This window comes from Haliaeetus leucocephalus, unplaced genomic scaffold, assembly GCF_000737465.1.
Source record: "Haliaeetus leucocephalus isolate CR32 unplaced genomic scaffold, Haliaeetus_leucocephalus-4.0 Scaffold506, whole genome shotgun sequence".
Taxonomy (NCBI): Eukaryota; Metazoa; Chordata; class Aves; order Accipitriformes; family Accipitridae; genus Haliaeetus; species Haliaeetus leucocephalus.
This window is the reverse complement of record NW_010972942.1, coordinates 178,004-199,074: the sequence shown is the minus strand read 5'-3', so window position 1 is coordinate 199,074 and position 21,071 is coordinate 178,004. Positions and strand designations below refer to the sequence as shown.

Here is a 21,071-nt window from a genome sequence, read left to right as displayed (position 1 = left end):
TAAAAAAATTTTTTTTTTTTAAAAAACCCCCCCCCCCCCCCCCGGGAATAATCTCAAAATTTAACTTCTCATATGCTTTGATAAGGCTCAACTTTTCACATACTTTAGGTTAAGGTGGGAGATAGACAAAGAGTCATGGGAGGAGAAAGTATTGCAGAAATAGGAGGGAAGGCATATTAATATTATAAGGTGGATGGAGAATTTGAAGAATGTGCATAGAGATATTGACTATATAGAAAGAGGGCAGGCTTGGGAAGTAGGTGGTCTTGTATTGATAGAGACTACAAGAGGAAAATCAGTAGTGAGCACTATTAGCCTTTCCTCCTTTTTCCCACAGCCTCTATAAGCAGTGACAGACTCTAAGATTCTCTGCAGTAATTAGCATTTTCATCAAAAAGTAGGCAGGGGTTTCACTAGGCAGCATGAAGACAAATTAGAGGAATGCATGTGAATACATCACTTTCAGTTGTGTTGCCTAGAGCTTCTGGTTTGGGGGTAGGTTTCTTGTGCTGTTTAAATGTTACACCCTGTGTTCAAACAAGTTAAATTGTAGCATCCTGGTTTGGTGCAGGTTTTGTTTGTTTTCTTTGTTTGTGTATAAGAGGGGAAAATCTCCTACAGGAAGGTAGAAGTGGAGGATTGATACTTTTGGGACAGCTCAAAGATAATTTCATTACAAGGAGTAGAACAGTCGGAATTACGATAATACAAAATAACAACCATAACATGAGCATATAACTGATACAGGTGTAATATGTGTACAGTTCTTAGAAAAAACTCAGAGATAACTGAGGGAAGCCAAATAAGGTCTTGGTTAGTGTTTTCAAAAGCACCCATGAACAAGTTCTACAAATGCATTCAGGCACAACGGAAGCAGTAACAGGACTATCAAAGTTATCTGGGTAACTTAGAAAATTCCACTAGTTTTCTTCTGTAAGTATTTATGTGCCTCTTCCTATCTACCTCTTTGGTGGCACTTACTTTTGAAACTGCAATATTCAGAAGCCCAAATTCTATTAAAGACATTTAACTTCAGTGAGTTAGAGTTTCATAATGCCTTATTTAATTCACTGAAAAAGGATGAAGTTCTCTTAAGACTTTTCAGAACCTGCCTTTCCATTATGTTTGTGTATCCTTGCAGTTGATAGAACTGTTTTGGTGCAGTACGCTGATACTAAAAGGTTGTCTGTGCAAGTACGGTGTGCTGATGGTGGTGGGGAAATCCCTGTGTAGACTATGACTAGGCAGGCAGCTTCCCAGTTAATTTGTTTTGTAACGTTATCTGTTGAAAGCCTTACATGTGGGGAAAGGCGAGACACTTGTAGATATCTCACTACTTATTTTTCTTCTATTAAAAATGTAACAAATGATTTAAGATGACAGGGTACCTAAAATATACTACACACCTCCTTTGGAAATTAATTTCAATTTACATGTGGTCTTTTCTGCAAGGTTATAGAGAAACTGTTCTTCAGACATTGCCCCAGCTAACAGCTCTAGATGGAAGAAATATTTCTGGTGATCCAGTGGACCCAGCAGAAGAAAACTGTTCAGATTTCCAGTGTTTAGAAGACATTTTGGGCTGTTTGGTTTCATATGGGTGCCCCTCATCCAAAGATCAGGTGCCATAGTTTGTGTGTACTGATTTTAAAATTGATACATTTTATTTTTATATTGCATACAACTCAATGTTACAAGGATTGTCTTTCCCTTTGATAGAACTATGTAACCTTACCAGTGGTGACACCACATATTGACCAGGCGTTAGCTCATTTTCATCAACGTACAAGAATACCAGCACAAAGTGCCATCAGCTCCTCTACAGAGATTGTCTCATCTTCAGAACCAGAGAAGGCCGAACTTGATAAAATATACAGTGAGATAAGGATTAAAAAAATAGAAGATCAAATTTCACAGATACTGCAAAAGGTGAATTTTTTTCTGTGATGGCACAGAAAGTTTTGTTTGTAAAAGGAGGTGTACCTTTTGATAATGCAAAAGTTTGCTGGGACAGACTGGAGCATTTCTACTTCTATGTATGTGCTGACTTCATGCTAATGTGTTCTTAATAATTTTGAGAAACTGGGAATAATATAAAAACAAGTCTTTAAAACTGAAGATTGCACTCTGAATCACAAAAACTTTCATACTGAATAAAAATCATAGTGTACAGGACTAGGAGAACTATCTGATCATATTATATTAGAAAATTATTTTCTGTTTTTTACCCTGAAGCTATCAATATAGTAACTGAACCAGAGTAAAATATGAAATGCAGCAAAATATCTGATTATAGAGTTGGTAAAAATTAATTTTGCTAATAGCTGGTCTGATGTGTTTGTCAGGTATGTTTTTGTAACAGTTTGTGGTGTATCTTGCATGTTTGTGAGGCTTTTTTGGTTTTAAGAGCTGTATTTGGTTTACATTTTGCACGAAGTGTCTGCACCTAAGGATTTTACCAAACTTCAGGTATTTCAGGAAGATACAACTATACATTCTCAAGCATGCTGTTCTGTTGGGTTTATTTTATGTTTAAAACAACAGAATGTTTTAGCAAGGAGGGAAGGGGTTCTTTGGAAGCAGTTATTTACTTTTCTAACAAAATTATTTTGTGTGAACTTTTTAAAAATAGCACCCGAATAAGTGTTAGAAATTAGCCAATTAGAAATTGTAAAACGTACAGATAAAGCTTCGATCTGTTCTTAGGTATCTGATGCCTCAAGAAGGGAAGCTCCTCCAAATGTTCTCAAAGCTAAGAGAGACACAGATCCAACTTCTGAGAGTGAAAATGAGAGCGGGAAGGAGAACAACAGAAAGATTGTGAAAAGAAGCAAGATCCCTACTTACCGTAAAACTACCTTATCTACTAGGTATCATGCAAATCATCTTAAGAACAAAGTAACTGACAGGTATCCCAGTGTTTGCCACATAAAGCCGAAATGAATTAAGTTGAATATTGTCAGAGTGAATGTAGTCTGACTTGAAACATTTTGCTGCAAGTGGTTGGGTAAACTAGCTCTGTTAATGCTCTAAAAATTATTAGCTACTGAAGCTTCACTCAGTCATTTCCCTATATGAGCATTTTCTGTCTTTAGGGGAAAAGGAAATTGAACTGAAAATTCCAAAACAAACACTTTCAGAATTCTAACAGCTTATATTTTCATCTTTGTTTTAAATTGTGGTGACAGAATTATTCTCTACAGACGGAAGAATTGAGTCATTAAAAAGTAAAAATTTCATGGTGTCAGAACAATGGTCAAGAATATAACTGACCGTATTTTGTGATGAAACTGAGGATGCCATAGTAATTTGTTTGATTTATATAGTAAATATCAGAAGTGATGAATAGAAGATTATATAAATTGGAATATATTCGTTTACTCAGCCACTACAGCTACTGTGCTTCTCTAACATAGATATGAAACAATGTGATCATAAGATGTTTTTCAGGTAGCATCTACTAGTACTACATTATTTTTTACAGCTGAAGATTTGAATTCACCTGTTTGTTTTATGATCTGATTGCACATTATTTTCTACGTGGTTTTGAACTCTCTACGACTCAGCTTCTACACAGAACTGTAAAACTTTGTCCCTTAAAAGGTGTTTGAATCCCCTGTTATTGTTTAAACTCTGCATATTCATAAATACACCTTGATGTCCTGCTATTATAGGGAAGAGAAGAAAAGTTCCTCAACATGTCCACGCTCCAGTCAGAGAGACTGTCATCTCAATTCATCATCAGATACTCGAGACTTGGAAGTAGTGGGAAGAAAAGCTGAAATATTAACTGGAAGACAGAGCAATATAGAAAAAGTAGAAGAAATTAATTCAAATGCCACAGAAGAAACAACATACCGAGTATGTTTTGCATCATTTCAAGTTAAATATGTCTTCACCTGAAGCCAAGCATATGTCTCCTGGTGAAACTTTAAAATTGGAGGTGACAAAAATAATTGCATGTAGATAGTATCAAAAAATAGCGGAGTTCTTATAGTGTCAGCTGGAAGAGAATTTATTTTCACTTTTATAGGGGTTTTTGACCTGGTTGCTTGCACTTTCCTCTGTCATCCATGAATTCCAGAAAGACAAAAAAAAAAATCTTGCTCTACAATTATGAATATTGTTTGTCATTTTTGGCTACATTTGAATGTTTCCTAGTAAGTTGATTCTTACCACGTTCTTGCTAAAGGCGCTGATTCAAGAACTGGATCAGGAGAAAGAAAGGAGATGGAAAGCAGAGCAAGCAGAGAAGAAATTAATAGAGCATGTCAGAGAGCTACAGAAGCATGCAAAAGAAGAAAAGAATATTCAAAGTATGGCTGTATACACTACAAACAGGTAGGGAGAATGCTGTAGTATAAGAGTTTGTTTTGGGTTTTTTTCATTTAAGACAATTCAGCTTACAGGCTTAAGAAATGAGAATAGCTTTAAACAATGTACTTGGAAAAGAAAATAACACATCAAGCAGCAGTGCCAGAATTTCTTTCACTATTACCTAAAGAAATTCCTTTCTGCAGCTCTACAGCTTTCTTCCTGTTCTTTTCTCAGGACAGTATGTGTCACTTACCTCCATTTCTAGCCATTACTTTCCAAGGAATCTGTGTAATTGTACTTTGTCTTTCAGCTCAAGCTCTACTAGCTGTCTCCTACCATATTTTCAGCTTCCAATTCCCAATCTCCCTTTCCACCTATACACACAGCGTTCTTTTTTTTTTCCTGTGCGGTGCACTTGAACAAAGATGTTTCTGGCAGACCAGAGTTAGCCAATAGGCAATACGTTGCGTAGGTCAGGCCTAGCATGTCTTCCTAATAGACTGCTGTTGCCATCCTTTTAAGTTCTGAGCAGCATCCTTCCCCCCCCGCCTCAAAAAAAAGGTTCTCCCTTCTAACAAAGCATTGTTTATTGTCAGCTATGATTGGAGATGTCTGCTTTATTTGTCTCTCTTAACTGCATTGTATTTATCAAAGACACACTTCCTTTCTTATAAGGAAGAAACAAGACAAGTGCTTCCTGAGTTACCATCCATGACTGACTGTGATTATTTCCCTGGGTTTTTTTTTCCTTTTTGTTCTAGGTTTACTTCCCACCTTTATTTGCTACCACCTTGGATAAGAGGCTTATTATGTTTCTTTTCTTTTGAGATAGATGTTACATCAAAAATTATTAGAATATTTACGGATATTGCAAAGTTTTCTGAAGAAAATTATTAAATTCTAAATTTATGAGTTGTTCAACTTCTGTGTAAAGCAAAATGATTCTGGAATGTCATTTTCTTAAAGACCTACCTATGAGGTTGTCTCCAGCTTAGTTGCTTTTAAAATGAAGCTCCGTATAGTAATGCTACACATGACTTTGGTAGTATTTTATGTTTTTTTAAACGGTTTTACGTGACAGTGCTGTAAATAGTAAGACCCAGCAAAGAACAAGATACAGTGCTACAATGCTTACTAATGTCTTTTTCTCAAGGTGTTTGGCATCAAACTAAATACTAAAATGTTTGTACTACAACTTTATTTTAATTATTCTCAGGTTAAAGGAATTGATATTGAAAGAGAGAGATGTTAAAACAAGACTGCAAGCGGATGTCCAACAGTTGAAGGGTGAAACTGAAAGACTTACTAATGAGTTAAATCAGTCAAGAAATAAAGAAGCAGAACATCAGAAGGCCATCCAAGCTTTAGAAGAAACACTATCCAAGATGGAGACACAGAGATTGCAACAACGAACAACAGAGGTAACTATCTTTCATGAGTAAATACTACAATGGCAACAGGATGACTACTGTAGTCCTAGATATTAAGAAACACTAGATTTTACAAGCCTTAAGCCTGAGTTTTCCACAATAAAAGCTGGGGCTTTTTTTCTACATAGTAGTAGTTAATAACAAGTATCCTTTTTAATTGTCAGTGAATGTCTTTTATAAATAGAAGTATGTAATGCGATTTGGCATTAAGATAAAGGAGAACAAGTCCTATGTACTTAACACTGAGAGTTGATATTTTCTGAAAATGTACAGTAACAAAGACAATTTTTCTGAAATGTTGCTGAAATCAAGGATTTTTCTAGCGAGATGGAAATCTGGTGTTTCTGTTTGTTTTGCTGATTTGAAGAATTAGATGCTTTTAATTGCAACCAGAACAAAACAGTAATTGCTGAGAACTTAAAGATTCTGGTGGTTTGGGGGTTGTTTGCTTGGGATTTTTTTGGTTTTGTTTTTACAGCTGGAGAAGATGATGCTTTTGTTGTCAAAGGCACTTTGTTCTGTACACAAATACATAATATCAAGATGCTGGACCAGATACTGCCACTGTTTCTGACAATAATTGGTGAATTTTCAGTGGCCAACTGCTGCATCCTCCAATATCTATTCCTATTGTTTGATTATATTCCTGTATCAGCCCATTTCTGTGTCACTGAACACATCCACTTACAGAAATTGAATCTGAATATATGCATCCTGAAAAGTCTGAACTGCTAGTATGGTGCTTTAGGGTATGTCATCACTCGGATACTCTAAAAGGAAACAGAGTTGGGGAGTGTACTGACAGCCTAACTGCAAGTGCCATTTAAGTTATGGATTAACCACCCTCCACTTTAGGCTCCTATTTAGACACCTGAGTGGCTCTTCCATTTTTTTTCCTTACCTGTAAATACCCTGGAGCTATTATGGATCCAGAAGTGACCTTCAGTTTACATCATGTGTCTGCTTGTCACCTTGAAAAGCACTAAATTTAGTGATTTACAGAAGTTGTTGGGGTTTTTGTTTTATTTTTTTCTTTTCCTATAAGAAAGGAAGTACCTATTGGTGTATGAGGCTTTTATTTTTCCTTTAATGAGTTTATAGAAATAAGTAAACTCTCTTGATGATAGTAGCATCATTTTTATCCACTGCAAAACTTAAGGGAGGGTCTTTGCTCCTGACTTTAAGATCTTGTAGCAAATACTCTTTAATAATTATGTTTCAAAGAATAATCATCATGCTGTAGAAACTAAATGCTCTTTTTGAATGTTCAGATTTAATATACCTTTGGCCTATTATCAACTCAAAGATTAACAAATTCTAGCATATTTTATAGAGCTTTCTCATTGTACATACTGGCAATTACCTTCAGTGGTAAATTATGGCTACTCTAGCTAGTAACTCTTAAGAATTTCAGTCAACATTACTAGATTACTTTAAGGGATTCAAGATAAGTTACTATGCAAATAAGTCAAGTTACTATGCATCTAAATGTGTACCCTATTTTCTAGCAGTCTTTACACTTGCATGTGTTCTCACTTGAAATTTTTGGGTTTAAGTGCTTCAATTTAGGAGAGAATTGCTTCACTTCATCCACAAAACAACAGGAATACAGCGAGGTGCATCCAAATGTTACTCATGAAGAGGCTTAACATGTAGAACATAAGAACTTAGCTTCATACTCAAGCCTCACAACAATTTTCATACAACTGAAGTTACTGTATGAACTACTGTATGGCATTCTCAAGCTGGAACTCATAACATGCAGCAGCACTTATGTGTCTTAAGGGACACTGCAGGAGATGATAAACATTGGAATGTTTTATTTCTCAGTGCAGGACATTCCATACAGCTGTTCCTTAACTTTTTTTTTTTGTTTTGATTGCTTGTTCAAAAATCAAGTTGAGGGGATTGTTGTGATGGAATTCTGAAATAAAACAGGCTTGGGAAATTTTTTTTTGGTCTTTTGTTTTGTGGGGTTTGGGGATTTTTTGTTTGTTTTCTTGTGAGAGAAAGTAAACTGGTTTGTGTTCTCGCTCTGCCATTAGATAACTGACACTTAGAGTAATCTTGAGTACTCCATTAACCATTCACAGATTTGATACTCTGGAAAGCAAAGAGATTAGAATTGTGTAAGTACAGAATGTGGAGACCCTTTGCTTTGCTTAGGAGGACAGATTGACAAGATAAGTTGTTGCTGCTCACTGATTGAGCACAAAAGGCAATCCTTGATGAATGCTACAAATAATGATTAGGAGTAAGAATATCTCCATTGACGTTGACTCTGCTATTTCTGTTGCATGTTCTAACTTGCAGCCTTCTGAAGTGTCTTGATTCTGAATTACCATTTCATGAGTAATTAAAACCTTTTTTTATAGCTTTTTTCATATAATTTTCTTCCTACTTGTTGAGTCAGAAAAGACAGCTTTGTATGTAAAAGGCTTAAGATTATAAAATGGAATTACTCATAAAAGCTTGCATCGCGTATGCTACCTGGTGTTTATATTGATTCTCCACTTTTTGTAAAATCATTAGAAAGCAGCTCTGTTCAGCAACTTTAAACTGTAAAACTCTGAAAGATACATTTTTCTGTAACTGGAGTGTTGAAACAAGAAAGTTATATTGAATACCTCTAAAAATGTTTTGCTTGAAACTAATACAAGTATTACAATACAAGAGTTTGTAATTGAGAAAATCATTCTGCCAATATACTTTTTTGACTTCTGCAGGACACTTTCAGGTTCTTTATAGATGAAGTAAATGTCCTTGGTTCTTCATGAAAGTTGCTTTGTGTTGTAAGTTAAGCTAAAACTTAATTTTAAACATCTTGTCTTAAATTTCTGCAAGTGTAACAAAATATATTAAGTTTAAAAAAAAAAAAACACCAAAAAAACCTTCCTTTGTCTTGGACTAGGTAACATAATAAAATTCCATAAAATTTTGTGAAAAATACTGAGAATTGTGGAGCTTGCTGTAAACATAATGGCCCACATAGACATGTATAAAACTGTATTAAAGCACCTGTTCCTTTGTATTCTAGTGTAAGACATGAAGAATAAGTTACAGTTTCAAGAAAATCTTATTCCTCTTTATGAATTCTACACAGATGAAACAGGTGCAAGAAGCAGAGCTTAGAGCATCAGCAAATGAAAGAGAAGTACAGTTACTTCGAATATCCTTCCGACAACAGAAGGAGAAGGTAAAACAACTACATGAACTTCTTGTATTAAGAGAGCAAGAGCAAAGGTATGGGGTTTTCTATTTTCTTTTCACAAGTTAATAGAGATGCTAGTGTTGCAAACATTTTTTTTTGTTTAAATGTGTTCTGCAAAGCGTGTGTGGTTTTGTTTTTAATGGGAGAAATGTTCTTTGTAAAAATGTAGACATCTTCTCACCTATTTTCTTGCTCATTTAAGAATATCTTCGTATCTTGTGGGTTCCTGATTCATCAGTTCATGAAGGCAACTGTGTTCTTCTGGCCTTTCATTTGATAGGTTCTTATTATATGGCTGAACTCTTTATTTTAAATACTTGATCTTTAATCCAGGAAATAATCACATAGAAGTAAAATTGCATTCAAATTATTGCCTGAAGATCTGTATAAACTACAATAACACAAAGTGTTCCAAAAAAAGTCAGCTTCTACAGTATCTTTCTTTACGGTATGTGGGTGGCTTGCCTGGATGTTTTCCTCTTTTCGGAGAATACTTGAACATAAGTTCTATACTGTTTAGCTAATACAAATGTGTGTATAAACTAAAGCAACGAGTGGTGTGTGGTATACTAGTATGTGAGGGAAGTTATTAATAAAATAAACTGGTTACATTTGCTAAATTTTACAAGGACAAATGTATTGAGATACTAAGATAACTGCAGGTTTAGATGGGAAGAATCTGATAGCTGTGTCTTGAGAACTTCCAATTATTATCTCATAAATTTCCAAAAGATATAATGAAAAGGGATACATTTTGTGTTTGTGTTTTAAAGCAGATGAACAGAGTAGTCTTAAAGTACAGGGTGCTTTTGCTTCAACATTCTCCTATAGAGATGCTTCCAAACAGGAAGGAAGCTTATCCTGGAACCCTGTAGGTCTCCATTGCTGCTGCTTTTCAGGTTTTGTGTCTGAGTGAGAAGTAACAGGTGTTCAGTGAGGGTGAAGAAAATTACTGCCAAAGAGGGTATGTGGCTATACAGTGCTTTTCCCCAACTCCAATGTCTCTTCCAGATCTTTAGTAGCAAAGCAAATAAATGCTAATTAACAGCAAAAAAAGCAATTGAATAATTTCTACAAAAGTTTGAATTAAAAAGTAAGGTTGTTCCTTTGGGTGTTTTAACAGTAGTCAACACAGTCTTCCTCATCCCAGAGCCATTGTCATAGAAGACTGCAATCTGTCTGTGAAACTAAGGAATTTATCCCATTTATTATGTAATTTATCCTTTTTAAGAAATACTAAGGAAATGAATTGAAACAGTTTTGAGAGATACTGCAGTTCTTGTGTCAATTATATGTTTGGTAACTTCAGGAAAGAACTTGAAACCCGAGTTCCTTTAAATGGACCTGAATTTCAAGATGCTTTGTCAAAAGAAGTGGCTAAAGAGGAACAAAGGCATGAACAGTGTGTTAAAGAACTTCAGGAGAAAATTACTATGTTAAACCAGAAGTACAAAGAGTTAGAAGATGAATTTCGTTTAGCTTTAACTATTGAAGCAAAAAGGTTTAAAGAGGTAAGACTAAGAGAACATTTCATCTCAAAGTAGGTGGAGTTGTAGTTCTCTTAAATGTGTTGGTTTGGGGTTTGGTTTTTTTGTTTGTTTGTTTGTTTTGTGGGGTTTTTGATCCTTAAGGTCTTTGGTCCAAGGAGTCATCTAAAAATTCTGGTAGTAAGCTTTGAAATATCAATGATGAGAACATAGACACCAAATGCCAAGTCAGCACTCAAAAAACCCAGCATTTTTGTTCATAAGTAAAAGTTAATCAAAAGAAATTAGAAAAACTTCTATCTGGTCGTATTAATATCTTCTAAAAGATGTTGAGTTCCATTAGAATATATTCAATTATTGTAAAAACTCTTTGTGGTGCTTTGATAAGGTTATGGCTACATGTTTGCCAGTGTATTTAATAATAAAGTTCCCTATTGTTTAGCTTTTCAAAACTAAATTTTGGATATGCATTTTGAAATTTAAATTCAAAACTTGATTACTAAATTCCTTAGATAACTTATTTCTATGGCTAGTGTTCACATTATTTCATATGTTAAATGAAATAAGATTATAAATGCTTTACCTTCACTTAAACTTGTTTTTCTTCATTTTAAATCAGTTGGATATATGGAAGAAGGGAAAGAAAAGATTGGTTTTTTCACCCTTCAAATCTTTCCCTTGCAAGGAAAAAAAATAGAATTAATTTTAGGTTATACTTTCCAGATTTTAATGTTAATCTTAACAATGAGATTAAACCAAGACATTGTTTTCATTTCCCAAGCTATGGTTTTTCTGCTCTGCTTCCCATCTCCCCGTTAATTTTTTTTTTTTTTTTTTTTTTTTTTACAAATCTGTAGCTGAGCAGAACGAGTTTTTTGAGTTGAATTATTACCAACAAACTGGTAGAAAACCAATTTCAGGTATTCACTAATTTCACATACTGTTGATGAACTTCTGTTTCTTCCTTTATTTGAAATTCAAATGTCATTTGTGTGTATGTATACACACTTCTTCGAAACGTTAGCATTTTTCAAGTCTTATCTTATAAAACTTCAGGTAAAACAGGGTTTTGAAAATGTTGCTGCTGATCTAGTTGAACATAAACGAGCCCTGTCTGAGTCTGAACAAAAGGAAAAAGAGATGGCAAGTCTGATCCAAGACCTGACAAGTATTGTGAAAGAACAGAAAACAAAGATTGCAGAATTAACAAAATCAAATGAAGAAGCTACAGCAAACCTAAAGGTATTTGTTTCAAAACATTTAAACATGCATACATGTTTTTTTGGGTAATATTTTATCTATAAAAGTAATAATTTCATACAAGTTTGACTGACTGAAAGACACTCGTTGCCCGCTGCGCTGAAACAGAGTATTCCACATCAGCCTTTATTCTTGAATCTTGCACTTCTATTTCTCACTAACACTGCTTCCCATATAGCAAAATCTAGACCATTTGTGTCTTCAGAAGTGCACTTCTTGCCTTGTGAGCTCTAGCAGTTTGTATATCGTCAAGTGGTCACTCTAAACTGAGATTTTAAAACCTACATTCATAGCCCTCACCCTTTGTAAATTCACAGTAATTGGAATATGATTCTGCAGTGGTCCGTGTATGTGAAGTAAAAATGAAATTGAACAAATAATCAAGTGTAGTTATTAGCTTATTATCTGAGAGCTGCATAAAATTAGCAGTATTAGTCATTATCTACTAATTGTCTAATTTTAATGTTAAATACTGTGGGCTCAGTTGCTTTACCTTACACTACTGATCACCGTACGGTAACATGTTATAGTACTACATTGTCTGTAAATAATTCTTTAAAATCTTAGGAACCGAACTTTCAAACTGTTGTGTGATCCAGTCCATGTATGTATCCAGTCCATCTTTATGTTAAAACTTCTGTGTGGTACAACCCCTGCACAGCTGTTTCTGATCTCCTCTGTACGTGTTGCTGTTGGGGTGTCCAAACATTGTGCTGCAATATAGAATAGGATTCTGCAAGTCAGTGATGCTGCTAAAAACAAAATTTAAAAATAGCTATGTTAAACAGCTGCAATCTGTAAAACAAAGTAGCCCACATAACTGAAGATAAAACTTTTTCATAGGAAGTGGAAGTTCATCCCAGCTTCTGTCTGTTTTCTTTTGATTTGGTTTTTAATATCTTAACTTGACTTTGTTTCCCTTTTTTTGACTTGTGCATTTATAATTCTAAACAGGTGTTTATAATGGCATTGATAATTTAAGGTGGCTATTTAGAAATCAGCCTTACAGTTTTCTGGGATTGAAGTATGTCTATTTGAAGCAAACATTTGTGTTTCATTATTGGGAAGAGATGCAGATAGAACCTTGTATGCAAGCAGAATGTTTCTCAGTTAACTTAATTTGCTGTGTATAACTATTACTTTCCTAGCTGCTTAGTATTGATTTGGAATTCTGAGTACTTGTTTTAAAGGATCTTAATTGTCTTTTTTCAATTTTCATTCATACAGTGTCGAACAGAAGAACTTGAAACGCTGACTGAGGAGGACAAACAGAAGGCTGTTCAAGTTGAACTTCTGAAAAAGGAAAATGGAAAACTTATTTCTCAGATGACAGCCCAGGAATCTGTGATTGATGGGTTAAAAATGGAAAGAAAAATATGGGGGCAGGAGTTGGCACAACAGGGTAAAATAACTTTTTTTTTTTCATTTTGCAGAAAAAAAATGGTGGTGTTCAATGTCATACCTTTCAAATAAACACTCCAATATAGTTGTAATCATGACAGGGTCTCTGGATGCCTTGTTGATCTTATCCAGTTATAAAGATGATGTGCAAAACCAGATCTTCTGTAGTACACAGGCCATTATAGGAACTATAAGAGCAGCTGGGGTACTTGTTTGCAAATATCGTTTATGTATTTCCCCAAAATGTCAAAACACCATAATATTATACAAAGAACTTTTAAATATGAAACTAGGAAAACAAGGATTTGTAGATAGTGGTACATGATGTTACTTGTCTGTCAGATAAGTTTAATGTGAAAATTTCAGTATATATCTTAAAAAAAAATATAATAAATTGTTAAATACTGGGTGAAAAAAAGCTTGGGCTTTTTTCATTTTTCCCTTATTTGCGTGACTCAGCACCACCTTGTGGGTTCTTTGAGACTGGCTGGGTCTGTAAGAATTAGTGTTGACTTTTATCAGAGAAGTTTTCAAAGGGTAAAATACAGACCTTCAGTTCTACATTTCATCTTAAGTGTTACCTACCTACAGATTAAAGCCCTACAGTGTTTGCAGTGGGTAAAACGGTCAGTCATGTTACGTTTTTAAGGTGGTTCTTACCTTCACCTCCCCCCCCATCCCCACCCTGGACATGATACATCTTGGTCATCTGTGAAATGGGTGCTGTAGTGTGACTATCCTGTTTTATCTAGGAGCTCACCTTGCTCAAGATCGGGGAAAGCTGGAGGCAAAAATTGAAGTTTTAACGAATGAGATTGAGATGTTAAAAAAGCAAAAGGAACAGGACAGTGATACTATAAGAATTAAAAACAAAATAGTGGATGATCAGACAGAAACAATTAGGAGATTAAAAGAAGTAAGTGCCATGTCTGACAAGTTGTGTGCTTAGCTAAAATTAAGACTTGCAGTGAAAGTTATTGTAAAGGCTGTAATGAAATTTGGCTCTGCTCTCCTAGTTTACTAACTCAGAAAGCACAGTCAGGCTGCCAGTGGCAACTGATTTCACTGAGAGCAGAAGAGGGCCTTGTATTAACTTGATGTAGAGATGCTACTTCAGATCTCTCATTGAACCATATTTATATAAAGACCTTTTTCTTTGCCTTGCTTCAAGTTATTCTTGATAATGACTTTGAGAGAGGAAAACCAAGGACAGCATAATTCTTCCTGTTTGTTTAAAAGAAAAGGGGAAAAAAAAATAATTTAAAGTTTGTTTTAGGTTTATTTTACAATGCAAGTATTTTTTTGCTTGTTAAGTCTTGTAAATCAGTATTTTCACAGCAGAGCTACTATGTTTTATTCTATTAATTCCATTCATCTCACTTAGAGACTTAAGACTTTAGCTTATTCATCAGAGCAAAGTTTTTATAGCATGTTATGTCAGTTAAGGTTAGACGTGTTACTCATTAAACTATATAGCCACATAACAATGTGAGCTCAGTGATTTGTATATGTAGAATAAGTTGTTGTATTAGAGTTCTAAACTTTTTCTTGGTTTCAATTTCAGATTCATGTTTTCATGATTATTTTTTTTAATTCTGACTTCTTTCAGATGATGATTATTTAACTGGCTGTTGCTTTACTAAGTGTTTTTCATATAATACCTTTAGAAGAGTAAACTTTCACATGTCCCTCTGCTTTATTCCAGCATAGACTAAACAGATACTCTTAAAGGGTAACAATAAAGTTAAAATGAAGGGAGTTTGTGTTCTAAAATATTTATCTTCTAAAGGGCTTACAAGAAAAAGATAAACAAATCAGAAAACTGCAGGAAGAAAATCTGGAAGCTCGGAAATTTTTTCAAGTACAACTGGATGAAAAAGCTGCTGACTTTGAAGAGCTAATGGAAAAATTAGAAAGGCAAAATGAAAGAAAAGAGGAATTAAAGCAACTGCTAGAAGAAAAAGAAGTAGAACTTGATGACATTAAGAATGCACACAGGTGATACAAGTGGCAATAATTCTTTGGGATCATAATAATATGCAACACTGCTCTGAAGTTACTCTATGTTCAGAGAGTACTTCCTTGCTGTTAAAACCCACAGAAATGTGGAAAAATGGAAGCATGGAAAACTTTCTGCCCTCCTAAGAAGTAGTATCTACATTCATTGTAAATATGTGCATTTTATTTTCAGCACACTGAAAAAGAAGTGGCAAGGTAAAGGAGAGCTATTAAGCCAGCTGGAGGTGCAGGTTAAACAAATGAAGGAGAACTTTGATGTCAAAGAGAAGAAGCTGATTGAAGAGAGAAATAAAAGTCTTCAAACTCAGAGGTGAACACCTTCATAGCTTATTTTGTGACTGCTTGTATAGAGTTTCACTGTTAATATATATACAAAAATGTCTGATTATATGGTGAAAGAATGCATAATACTTTTAAGTACTTGGTGAGCCCAGTTGCTGCGAACTCTGTGTGCATAGAAGTAATTCTTGCTATACAGGTGACTTACTTTGAGGAACTAGCATTCAGTTATAGCATTCATCCTTGAAACTTCTTAGCTATGTTCCCATTTTCTTTGAAAATAATGGGAGCCTACACTCGTTCCTCCCTAGTATGCCCAATCCACCACAATGCTTTTGGCTTACCTCTGTGAGGAAACTCCATGTCATGCTTGCATGATAGGGACTCTTCTACATGCTGGCTGGAGTCATGCAGTAAAGATGCTTGTGCATGTGAGGCACAGTCTCACAGTCTGTAGCAGGGTTTCTTTGAGCATGAGCCTGTCAACCTTCTAGCTTGTGACCAGGGTGCGTGGGACAAACTGACTGCAAATCACAGGTCAAGCCAAGCAACTGTGGCTGGCATTTGGGCTTATGAGGAGAGGCCACAGTGCTTCACAAACATCTGTGTAGGAATATGAAAATACCTTGTGCACTGTGTAGGAAATTGAGGACAGATCCTCAATACTTATCACAACAATACTAATAAATATGTCAGTCTGTGACAGACTGTTTAGAAGTTACCTCTCATTCTCTTCCCATACAAGTAGCAACAGGTTTTTAATTGGTTTTATTTTTCCTCTTGTACTGTCAATTTTTTTGAGCAGTTAATAGTAAATATAAGATGATACTGAAACATAGTCATAACCCAGAAAATAGTCAGGGACTTGGATGATGCTTAGTTATTTCATATGCTTCTGGCATTATGGAGAAGTATGGTAGACTGCTGCCTGTCATGAGCTTAGATTGTTAGTGTGATTTTTTACCTTATTCTTTGGCCCCTTTGTCTTATTTTTCTTCCTTCCTCTCAATTATTCTTAAGAAAAGATTAGCTGGTTAATAAGACTGCATATTTATCTAGCAGTGATAATCACACTGTTACTGAAGGAATAAGCTAGTATGACTAAAGTATTTGGCTTTACACTTTTAAATTAAACACTTCGATTAATTATACTTTTGCTGTTATTTTAAGGGAGGTCATCTGATTAATAAATGAAAGAAAATATCTTGATGGTCAAGTTTGATTCAAAGAAACTCCAAACAACAAACAAAAAAACAAAAATCAGCCACCTCAAATAGTCAGTAGTACTAGGTTTTGGAATTGTTGGAAGATCAGTGGTGAAACTGAAATTTTGTCCCAAATAATTCTGTTTGCTCTCAAAATTGGTGTAAATTAATTGTATAGTGGAATAATTTACCTTGCTTTCTGTTGCTAGATAGTTTAGAATTATCCCCTAAAGGAGAATTTGCTTGAAGGAAATGCTTCACTACTGTGAAGCAAACATTTTTCTATTTCTGTGAGACACAGGCTTACAGGCTGTTTACAGAATCATGTAGTTCAGTCATTGACTTCTCAGGAAGCAAAAGCATAACAAGTAGATGTTTGAAAACAGGTGGAGTTCTTATCCACGTTGACAGTAACAAACCCGAATCTTCATATTCTTTGCTAGTGATTAAATGCTTCTGCTAAGAGGAATGCCAGAAACTTTAAACATGGTGCGTAAAACTAGAACACGTACTTGAGAAAACAGGACATCTTCTGATGCTAGATATTGAAATAATTGTCTTCATGTCTGTTATCAAAACCTTATCGAAGGCAGAACTGGGCAAAGCAAAATACTTGAGTTGTTTGCAGGAGTGTGATTTATTGTTTTTATCACTTTTTAGGATTGCTGTGGAAAAGCTTCATGAAATGGATGATGCTTTTAGAAAACAACTGGAGTCAATGTTGGCAGCTCATCAGGAAGAACTATTGCAGCTAGCAAATGAAAAGGAAAAACAAATTGAAGCAGCAAATGAAAAAGTAATGTTAATACTAAATTTGTTTACTGTATTTGCATTTTTCTTCTACAGCTGCTACAACAGTGGTGCTTGGAAGTCACGTGTCTGTATCTATCTGGCTAATCTCTGGACGAGAACAGCCCTGTTTGAGTACTCAATCTTTGCGCAGCAAGAAAATCTCTAGTGCTGTACCATCATGAGGTTCTGTATTCAAGCAAAGTTAAGTTGCATGCTACGTAGCTGTTATGAGTCGATAGCTAAACATTTCCTTATCTGTACAGGCAAGAATAATGATGATTGTGCCAGATAATCCATTTAACTCACCTATGCCAGTGTTAACAGTTACTCGTCCTGTCATATACTGCATTCTTCCTTAGTGTGACAACTGGTGCTTTTTCTGCATAGCAGGTATTTTGCGTTTTGATACATTACTTGCTATTTCCTAGCAAATTAATACTTTTTTTTAAAGCAAAATTCTGCTACTGCATCCAATGTCCAAAGTAGTGCATTGGTTATTTACCATAAGTGTATAACTCCTGCATTGCTTACCAGTGTTAAGAATTGCCAAGATTAGGTAGTTTTAGGTATATTACAGATCAGATAGAATTCTTATTTTTCCTTATGTGCTCTTTCAGGTTTATTATGTTGAAGAAGAAATGCGGCAGCTTCTGCAGGAAACAGCAAACAATAAAAAAGCCATGGAAAATAAAATAAGACGACTTACACATGCACTGAATGATATTCAACAAGATCTTTGAAGATTATTAATATGTACACTAAGAATGTGTATTACACAAACTTAAGCAAATTCATACACTACAACGCACTTTTCCTTGTTTTCTAGAGAATAAATTCTTTGTGATATATTTTGATGGTTCAGGAATCAGACATAGATATTTTTACATATATAACAGTTATTTTTAACCTTTGGTTATTTTTAACTTTTGTCAGAATGGGTCAAAACATATATAGATGAAATGCATCATCTGAAATTAGGAATTAGTATGTTTAATAAGAGAAAAGAAGGTTGGACCTTTGCTGCTAAGACAAGAGCTTGAAACTCTGCTTCACTGGCGTAAAGATTCTTGTAATGAGATCCAAGAATTTACCTGAAACTATGTTTAATCTGCCACTGCTGATGAAGAATGCATGACTGCTGCAACTTAGAGTGGCTTTTTTGGCCGTGTATTTTGGTTCGCTGAAGGAACAGGTTTCCTACTAGGCTTTTGAAAAATAGGAGATAATAAACTAACAGCTTCTTATGGAAGCTAATCATAAGCCTTATGTTAATATCATTTTTATACTTCTTTCATGATGGAGACTTTGCCATCTCCACATACTCGGGCATTTATTTCATTTGCTTGTTCTCAGAAGATTCTAAAATGTTATTGTACTATACCATGCTCTGAAGTGTTTAATGCTGTAGTAGTAAGTAAAATAGTAAGTAGTAAAATTAGTTATGTGGTACACCAGGTGGAGCTATTTCTTTCCACCTCGCAGGAGCTAAAGCATAGTCCTGTTGCTCCAACGAGATAGAAGCCACTAAGCCGACTTTACCATCAACTTGTTCAGAAGAACCCAGGCATAAGCACACTGATACAGTATAACTGTATACGCATTTTTGTGCCCAGCAGCCCAGTAAAAACGCTAGTGCCAGTAAAAGGCCCTGGCCTTTGGCTAACTGTGCAAGGGCCATTGGGCTTGTTATCAACTTGTTATGAGAACTTGCTGTGTGAACCAGAGCTTGATACCAGCTGCCTCTTGTTACGAAGAGCAGCTTAAGTGTGGGATGTAACAAAGGCCTTGAAAACATGGGCACAAGTTGAAAGCAGAAGCCACAGCAGCAAAAACAACTCGCTGATGGTCAGTGGCTGGTCCTTGAGAAAGCACAACCTTGAGAGCTGGGAACAGATTGCTTTTGCTTTAAGAAAGGAAGCAGCAGCAAAGCAAAATAAAAAAAAAACAGCCAACAACTGAATAAGGCACCTGCAGTGGCTGGGAAAACAACAGCCCCACCCCACTTGGCACAGTAACATTGCCTTGAGTTTGCACGGTCTTATAAAACGGCAAGCTCCCAAATTTGTGGGAGGAGAGAGACAGCAGACACCTGCTTCAGTGCTGGCTCCCTGCATCCAGAGTTCCTGCACCTGGCCCCTGAGACCAGCAAGGACTGGAGCTGTCAGCGCTAACGAGGAGGCATCTGCTCTGTGCCACTGTACACCCCCAGCTAAGGTAGGATATAGCTGTTAAGGACTGACTGCTTTGAATGTGTGCTAAGAGTTGATAATATGCAAAAATTCATGGTAATGGTTAGCAAGGTGTAAGAACCAACTCAGCACAATGGGGTTAATGAATGCCAGTCTAGTAAGTTTTGCTGTGAAGTTTGAAATTGGCCTAATCGATTGGTCTGCTGCCATCCCTCTTGATTCCCTGATACAAATATATCAGTTACCTAAACGCAGAAGAAAATGACTTTTCATTCTCACCTTGTGTTCTGCATGCTCCTGCTTCTTCAGAAGCCATGTTACGTGAGGAAATGCTCACCTGGAAAGCTGTTCTATAGTATTTAAATGGATACTACTGGTGCAGAAAGGCTGCACCACTTCAGAGTGCTTTTCTGTCATGTTGATCAAGTGTTTCCTTGGGCACTTCTTTTTTCTTGGCTTATTATTTGACCAAGCTACACTTTGGGTGAAGTAACTGAATACCTGGAATGCACCAGGAAGGTAAAAGAACTTACTCTTAACCCTGAGTCAATTTATTAATATCGGCTCAGAGCTTTTCCTCCAAAATTTTCTTTCTGAAACTATTTTCTGATTTCATTAATAGATATTTAAGTGATTTCTATCTTCGACATCTATAAAATAATAAAAATACGGTGTAGGTCAAAGCTGCGCCAGATTTACCTATTCGCACGGATAAATTTCAGCCTGACATTACTGAAAGGTATAAAATAAATAAAAAAGAAATGTGAACTCTGAGCTTGTCAAATGCAAGGCATGTTCTCCTGCATTAATGGCAATTTAAAACCGATTCCATTATTAGATTCTGTTTTGTTTTCACTTCCAGACAAGGTAATGGATCTGTTTAAATCAATACTGAATGTATAATCAGTCATGAAGTTCCTGCGTTACCCGAGACCAGGAGGGACGGACTTCAAGGACCTGTTTGCTCCTACGCATACATGTATTACCCTGAACGTGCTGTTGGCTGTGAAGGCATACAGCTCCTGGGTGACACGGCACATTCCGTGTAATGTCCTGCCTCGTGTGATGGGGTACCCGAGGGTGTTTTCCCCACAGCATTTCTTTCTTGAAGTGCATCTCTTGAATGCTTACGCTGTGTGGACTTCAAAGCTTCTCTAGTTCTGTCTGGTGGTAACTGAGGGAAAGAGGCGTACCTGAACGAGTACATTTGGACGCCAGCGCAAGGGCCCAGGAAAGCATCCTAAGCCCCCGGTGACTCTCGCCAGACCAGCAGCGTGTCCCGCGTCCCCCTGGGGCGCTGCGAGAACACCGTTTATAATTACTCTAAGTGGGTTTTTGTATCAAGTGCAAACGGCGAATCGAGAGACGAGGCGCTATCGCGTTGCGGGGCGCATCAGGCGCTCGGGCCGCTCGCCCGAGGCGGACCGCGGGCCTGCGCCGCCCGCCCCGGGGCAGCCCCAGCTAAAGCCGGGCCCGGCCCG

The 21,071-nt window shown here is 36.1% G+C and overlaps 2 protein-coding genes across 3 annotated transcripts in view; both read left to right on the top strand.

Moving 5' to 3' along the window:
• The window catches only part of LRRCC1 (leucine rich repeat and coiled-coil centrosomal protein 1), a 20,537-nt gene extending 2,028 nt beyond the window's left edge, over nucleotides 1-18,509 (top strand). Inside the window, exons 5-19 of one of the 2 annotated variants that reach the window (XM_010575835.1) lie at nucleotides 1,453-1,622; nucleotides 1,720-1,929; nucleotides 2,707-2,870; nucleotides 3,675-3,861; nucleotides 4,193-4,341; nucleotides 5,534-5,738; nucleotides 8,851-8,990; nucleotides 10,268-10,469; nucleotides 11,502-11,687; nucleotides 12,933-13,107; nucleotides 13,859-14,022; nucleotides 14,896-15,104; nucleotides 15,298-15,435; nucleotides 17,270-17,405; nucleotides 18,019-18,509. In XM_010575835.1, the coding sequence (XP_010574137.1) occupies nucleotides 1,453-1,622; nucleotides 1,720-1,929; nucleotides 2,707-2,870; nucleotides 3,675-3,861; nucleotides 4,193-4,341; nucleotides 5,534-5,738; nucleotides 8,851-8,990; nucleotides 10,268-10,469; nucleotides 11,502-11,687; nucleotides 12,933-13,107; nucleotides 13,859-14,022; nucleotides 14,896-15,104; nucleotides 15,298-15,435; nucleotides 17,270-17,405; nucleotides 18,019-18,141 (2,558 nt within the window). In that variant the 3' untranslated portion in view covers nucleotides 18,142-18,509. Of the gene's footprint in view, nucleotides 1-1,452; nucleotides 1,623-1,719; nucleotides 1,930-2,706; nucleotides 2,910-3,674; nucleotides 3,862-4,192; nucleotides 4,342-5,533; nucleotides 5,739-8,850; nucleotides 8,991-10,267; nucleotides 10,470-11,501; nucleotides 11,688-12,932; nucleotides 13,108-13,858; nucleotides 14,023-14,895; nucleotides 15,105-15,297; nucleotides 15,436-17,269; nucleotides 17,406-18,018 lie in introns of both variants that reach the window. The other variant, XM_010575834.1, reaches the window with a different exon arrangement.
• Nucleotides 18,510-20,499: 1,990 nt separating this feature from the next.
• The window catches only part of E2F5 (E2F transcription factor 5, p130-binding), a 17,473-nt gene continuing 16,901 nt past the window's right edge, over nucleotides 20,500-21,071 (top strand). The window contains exons 1-2 of the mRNA XM_010575919.1: nucleotides 20,500-20,635; nucleotides 20,936-21,066. Of these exons, the coding sequence (XP_010574221.1) occupies nucleotides 20,500-20,635; nucleotides 20,936-21,066 (267 nt within the window). The remainder of the gene's footprint in view (nucleotides 20,636-20,935; nucleotides 21,067-21,071) is intronic.